Genomic DNA, 6,406 nt, shown 5'->3' with positions numbered 1-6,406 from the left:
TGTAGCTGCTCACGGAGATTCTCCGACCAAAGACAGACAATTGAAGTCACCTAGGAATCAGCTACGTCCTTCGACGTCTTTTTGTTTGTCCAGAAGGCATCAGAATCAGAAGACAAACTTTTCGCTGGAAACTCCTTCTGATGGTTCATCAATTGGTTTCTTTCTCTAAAAACTTACTCTCTCACTTGTCTAAGTGTCAAACTTTGCAAATGGATTAATCGTGCCCAAATTAATTTGATATTCTCCTTATTTACCCTTAGGCAAGGGTATCTTTAAGAATTAGAAATTTAGGAAAATCGGTAACCCAGTCAGCAAGTTAAACCGACTTAATTTCATCCTTAGTCGCGCCTGGGTTGAATTTCTTCTTGTAGGTAACCGTTTGGGCTCTTGAGCCTTTGTTTGAGCTAAATGGTCAAGTGTAGGTTGAGTTATCCTTTTTTTTAAGTAAGGTCTTTTCTAGTTTCGATTTTCAGCCAACATGGATCAAAAGAAAGTTTAAATGGCCATGTAGGGTCGTAAGGGTCCGAAGGGCTTTACGAAGAAAGTCAGCCAGCACTTGAATTCTCACTGCTTTTGGTATAATTTTTTACTTAGATCACCATTGAGGCTGAGCCACGATGCGTTGGAAAGGTGATATTGTTAGCTATAACACTCTTATTGCACGAAGTTTTCGAGACTAGTCGCAAGTCCATGAAATGTTTGATGGAACGTCAGTGGTCTCAAAATGAACAACTTGACTTACGGGCGATCTAGTGTGGGATGTGCGTCGAACCGTGAGTGCTACTTGGTATCAAAAGAAATTTAACTCAAAGACCTTTATAATGGTATCTCATTTGCTCAAAATGGTTGAGAGAAACAAAAGATATGAATTTTCAAAGTCACGCCATGCTTCAGTTCGCTCCAGGACTAAAGTCGGTGAACTTGCATAGGGTTGTCGAGTTAAATTGACCACTTTATCCATCGAATGAGGTCACGGAACCGGTATCATTCAAATGGGTTGTGTCTTAGCTTTCCAGCCGAAGGTCACAATCCAAATTCGAAACATTATAGCTTCAGTTATGAATTATACACCGCAGACATGTCTGGTTTGATCTCATCTTGTTTGCATTGTCTTGTACCTCCGATTTCAAGGGGTTAAGAGCTTCGACACAATTTTGAATAGAAACGAACCTTGTAGAGGACTCTTCATGATTTCTAAATAATCTAAAAACAGCTAATTCCAATGGGTATAGCGACCTAGGTAATTTTTCCAAGTTGCATATCTCTTTAAGATTTTTCAGCAAATCCATAGCACCAAACACACAAATTTGGGCATTTTTCAAATAATCCCTCTCCTGCCATCATCATGACGTCAGCACGCGCGTTTTGAATTTTTTTTTTAACGCGGTCAAACTTGTGGTTTTTGACCTTTTGCCCTTTAGAAAGTCTTCTACACAAAATTGGAAATAGTATAATAATACTCAAATTTTATAATTTTTCGAACCAATTAATCTGAACGTATCAGGTCTCCCGAATTCCGACTTTTTATGTAAAATGGCGTTTGGATGCACAAACAAACTTCAAACTAGTTATTTGATACATTTTGTCCAACATAAATATTATACTCAAAGTACATGATTTTTCAAATCGATTATTCTGAACGTATGAAAACATCTGAAGCTCCAATATTTTTGGAAATTGGCGTTTGGACCGCAATTCAATGGTCGTTCTGAGCCAATTCAAAAAAGTATTTCTAATTTTTGTTCTCCAATCCAATAATTAAGTATTATCATCGTACTAGACCGAGAAGATTTATTTTAATTTTCGAGTGTAAAATTTGAGTGTCTACAAAATCTACAAAATATAGGGGTCAATTAGTTAGTGTAGAAAAGATTTAAAAATCATTCCAAATTCCCTTTTATTCACAATTTTTCAAAAGAAACAAAATTGGCAACATTAAAATTACCTTTTGAGGATTATTTGTTATCCAAAAACTGGTAAACTTTTTAAAATTATAAATATATATTAAATAAATAAGTATATTTGGCCAAATGGTGTTGTAGGTTAGGTGATAAACGCTGTCCTCCACTTAATTTTATAAGAATTTTTTAAAAAAATAAAGAGATTGTTGTTGCGGCGCCTGTAGAGGAATCATCATTAATAACGAAGAAAAATTTAATCTAAGATATGTTGTTGCGGCGCCTGAAACTCCATCCGCCCGCAAAATTTTACATTATTTTAATAATATATATAAGATAAATCATTTTATATATTTTGGACTATTTATTATATTAATTTTAAAATAAAGTCAAGACTACACCTTAAATGTTGATGGATGGTATTTGTTTATGTATTTAAGAGAGGTCGGTCATATATGTTATAACGATTCTTTCATTTCCAATAAAGAAATAATTGAAAAAAATATTAAAAAATTCTAAATAAGGAAAAATGTAGAGAGAAACACACCCTCTAGAAAGATATTGTAAAGATAAATGGAGATATATCAATTAATATTTAAATTAAGATAAAAATAAATAAATTAATAACTGATAATAAGATTTAAGAAACAACTTTTCATATAGAAAGTTGAGACGCAATAAAATAAAATAAATGTTTAATATAAAAGACTTAATTTAAATTAATATAGCAATAACTATTGTTATCCCACCAAGATAGCTCAGTCGTAAGAGTCGATTTAAGAGATTAAAAAGTCATAGATTCGATTTCTTCTATTTTGAGTTTAGGCGAAGAGTTAAGATGGTGAAAGTAGTAATCATGCTAGCTCTCCTTCATTAAAAAAAAAAAAAAAAAAAAAAAAAAAAAAAAATATTGCTCAATTTCAAAGGTAGGCTTAATGACATTATGACACTAGAACATTTTCTTTTATTTTGTTTCTAATTTGGGAGAGTAGACTTTGTCAGAAAGCATGGTCCAGACCTATTTGATATATTTGAAAGTATGTTAAAACAACCAATCCAATACATAAATAAAATTTCATTGCAATTTTGATAATACATGAGAACATTTCCCAATTAAACCCTATTGAATAATCTCAAAAGAAGCTGTCTGTCCTATAGAATAATCTCATCTCTTCTTCTTCTTCCTGTTCAAACCTAAACACTTACAACTATGAAGGAAAAAAAAACAAATAAATCAACTTCAGAGTTTAGAGCAACATTAATAATCCTGCAAAAAGTGGCATAAAATACATGCTTGCTTGTCCAAAGAGGGTTGTTGATAATGGAGAATTTGAGTGTTGGGTCCTCCTGAAATAAACAACATTGAAGAAAACTTAGCAAATCATAACAAATGTTTGTTTCTGTGTGTGTTAGTTAACTTACTTCTGCATAGAAGAAAGGGCACCACAGTAAAGAACATTATCAGGTGCACCAAACTCGGTTGTGTTGTCTTCGTCTTGATTTACTATCCTTATGTATGTTTCTTGTCCCAAATACCATCTGTCCAGATTCTCTGCTCTAAGATTCCACGCCCCCGAATTATCAAGGGAAACAAGAACTGCAGTCCATCCGCCAGGAAAGACCTATAAGAAAGAAAGAAAAAAAACAGCTCTCCTTAGTTTTCAAACCCAAAAACAATTCTTCATTTCATCATCTTCTGTTTATTTTCCAAAAAAAACAACATACCTGTGTTGTAGACCGAGATATTGCATCCCATCTATTATACGATCCCCTATTGTTCTCCGTCCATATACCATACGACATCCTGCAAAAGCAATTACCCCTTCCCAATTCAGCCATCAAGAAATGTGGAACGAATATAAAACTGAAAGCGAATGAAAGAGGATCAAATACCCAACAACGAAAAATGAATAGCCATCCATATGGAAACTCTGCACAACTGTATCATTATTCTGAACTATGATCTCTATGAATCCCTTGTACGTCCCGTTAATAACAGAACGATCCATTCGAGCTGGTCCAGACAATGGCTTACTTGGGAAATCAGCTTTATACGCACCCTTCACGTTAAACTTGTCAGCCAACCTGATCGGTGTATCGGGTTGCACAAATGAAATTCCATTAAAAGTTGCTCGAACTTTCCCATCAATCACTGTAGGGGGCAAGCTTTGCAAGATGTATGTATTTGTCACATTAATTGAACCGTAATGAAATGAACCTTGTGGGTTTGGGCGAGCTCCACTTGCCGTTACATTTTGCCTATTGTCAAAAACAGGGAAAACATTGCTATTAAAGGGTGCTTTAGGTGAAAAGAAAATCATAAACCTTTTTCTTCATTTGTACATGGAATACAGAGTAATGGGTCATTTTGTTTTTGTTTTGTTTTGTTTGAGCAACGCAAACTTCAAAGCATAAATAAAACAGAAGTCTCAACTATCTGAAATAAGCTAACCTGATCGACATAGCCTGATTGATTGCATAAGAAGTATCATAAACGTCATTTGTTGCGTCCGGTAGAGGACCAGATGCCTTTCCCTTAGAATTTGAATAGTGCAAAATGGCAACACCAGTGACCCTTTGCCAAACCGTTTGGTTAACAAACCTAGCACTCGCTACAATGTAATAATCGCTACTTGCATTCTGATCCATCGTTACCAAAAAGGAGTAAGACTGCCCAACATGAATGTCCACGCTCGAGTAGTTTTGCTGTGATGTGTAATATCCCTCTGTTTCTGCCAGTAGGAGGTTATGGTTCTGAATTCGGAAATTCAAACAAGTCGATACACCAACATTGTGCACTCTTATTCTATATGCTTTTCCTGTAAACAATCACTCACATGTGAGAAACAAGAATAGTTTAAAATCCTTGAATTAAAAAATGGGTATCTTCTTTTACCAGGTTCAACATTAATGGTTTCATATGCAATGTTATCTGGAACAAGAGAAGTATTATATCTGTAAGGCCCTTTTCCATTAATGAGAACACCATCTGGCATGCCAAGGTCTTTCCCATCATCAAGAGCTGTCCTTAGTTCCTAATATTGTCCCTAATGAATCAGGAAAGTGTCCAAAAATTCCATGACAACAAAAAACAAGACAAAGGAAGAAATAGGAACAAACCATGTGATTGCGAGTGTACCAGTCACCAATCATTAGGACAATATCTCCATCGGGGATAGCAAAAGGCAGAGGAATTATGACACGATTTGTGATGATAAGAGGGCCAAATCCACCGGATGCTTTCTGAAAATTAAGCGATGGGAAGTAAAAGAAGCTACCAATCTGATCCTTAACTTGGAATTGGTATGTCCAGCTCCCTTTTGCAGGGATTGGGCAGTTTGTACCAAGAACACCATCTTGCCATGAGACTCTACGCATTTGAACCCCTGACCTGCCAATCCAATCCAATCCAAATAATCCTTAAAGATTCAAACTTTGAGGGAAAAGCCATTTCACAATTGAAATGTGATTCAAAACTTACCATGTAACAAGGAGGGTTTCGTCCAGCTTATTCTTAACATTCACCACAACATTATAATTAGTTGTGACATTCAGAATTGGACCAGGAAATTTCCCATTAACAGCAATAACCTGCAAAGTAAATCATAATTATTGGGAAGCTGAGAAAGAAAAGGCTGTATAAATCACATCTATGATAAACAATTGAGTAGAGTTCAGCAAAAATCATATAGATTTGACCGATTAGTCAAAGGCAAAAAGAACCCTTTTGACCAAACGGGAAGAAAATGAAGTAATCTATCTAATCTAGTGTTTCACATACAAACTAGTGAGATTTAGTGGCGAAAAAAAACTAAGTTGACCAATATGGTAAGGGAAGTGATAGATCAAGTAGTGCAAAATAGGACAAATACTGAGAGAAATATAACCTTAAAACTTTCTTTTTCAAAAGATTGAAAGCAAGAGAGAGAGAAGTAAACCTGCTGAGATACTCCCAATGGTGACACAGTAATATAAGAGTATTCCAAATCAAAGTTAGCAGTTGGGTCTGCGGCGTAAGTAGAACGGAAGAGCAGGGCAATGTGGATCAAACACAGGATGTATGATGACCGAAGAGATACTAGTATTAGATTTCTCAGCTCCATTTTTACTCTGAAAAAGCTCTGAGAGATAGCGGAAATGGCGGTCCAGAAACAACTAGCTCTTTCTTCCTCGTTTGAACTTCTATTTCTAACTCTTCTTCTTCTTTTGGGAGTTGGGAACTGCGCTTATTACCGGCAACCGATGTAGCCGGTTACTCAATCCTAAAACGGATCTAAATATTTTAGTTTATTGACATAAATAAACCTTTTTAAACTTTGGTATTGCAAGAAATACATGGAAGGTCTTCTTAGTTTGAGTTTTTAAAATAATTTAAACAAAATGAAAAATCATTTACTTTTCTTCTGTCTATTACATCATTTAATATATTAATTAAAATATTAAAATAATTTTTATTTTATTTATATATATTAATATTTGTTTAAATCCTTTATCAAAAAATAATTAAT

The 6,406-nt window shown here is 34.7% G+C and overlaps 1 protein-coding gene across 1 annotated transcript; it reads right to left on the bottom strand.

Annotated features, from left to right (window-relative positions):
• Positions 1–2,944: 2,944 nt before the first annotated feature.
• On the bottom strand, positions 2,945–6,090 carry LOC124944722 (monocopper oxidase-like protein SKS1). The gene is made up of 9 exons (XM_047485060.1): positions 5,837–6,090; positions 5,380–5,489; positions 5,019–5,289; positions 4,795–4,933; positions 4,351–4,717; positions 3,792–4,157; positions 3,624–3,702; positions 3,321–3,520; positions 2,945–3,245 (listed from the first exon to the last, which is right to left on the bottom strand). Exons 1-9 carry the CDS (start codon positions 5,999–6,001, stop codon positions 3,146–3,148), a joined length of 1,797 nt encoding a protein of 598 aa, XP_047341016.1. The 5' UTR covers positions 6,002–6,090; the 3' UTR covers positions 2,945–3,145.
• Positions 6,091–6,406: the final 316 nt, after the last annotated feature.

The sequence above is a fragment of the Impatiens glandulifera genome, chromosome 7, assembly GCF_907164915.1.
Source record: "Impatiens glandulifera chromosome 7, dImpGla2.1, whole genome shotgun sequence".
NCBI classification, from domain to species: Eukaryota; Viridiplantae; Streptophyta; class Magnoliopsida; order Ericales; family Balsaminaceae; genus Impatiens; species Impatiens glandulifera.
This window is presented reverse-complemented; position numbering and strand designations above follow the sequence as displayed.

Bases quoted from the DNA above. Each gene is read 5' to 3' on its own strand.
- LOC124944722 (XM_047485060.1), bottom strand. From the start codon at position 6,001: ATGGAGCTGAGAAATCTAATACTAGTATCTCTTCGGTCATCATACATC. The intron at 3,521-3,623 runs GTATGTTGTTTT...TCTTTCTTATAG, and splicing joins TATCTCGGTCTACAACACAG to GTCTTTCCTGGCGGATGGAC. The intron at 3,246-3,320 runs GTAAGTTAACTA...TGTTTATTTCAG, and splicing joins GCCCTTTCTTCTATGCAGAA to GAGGACCCAACACTCAAATT.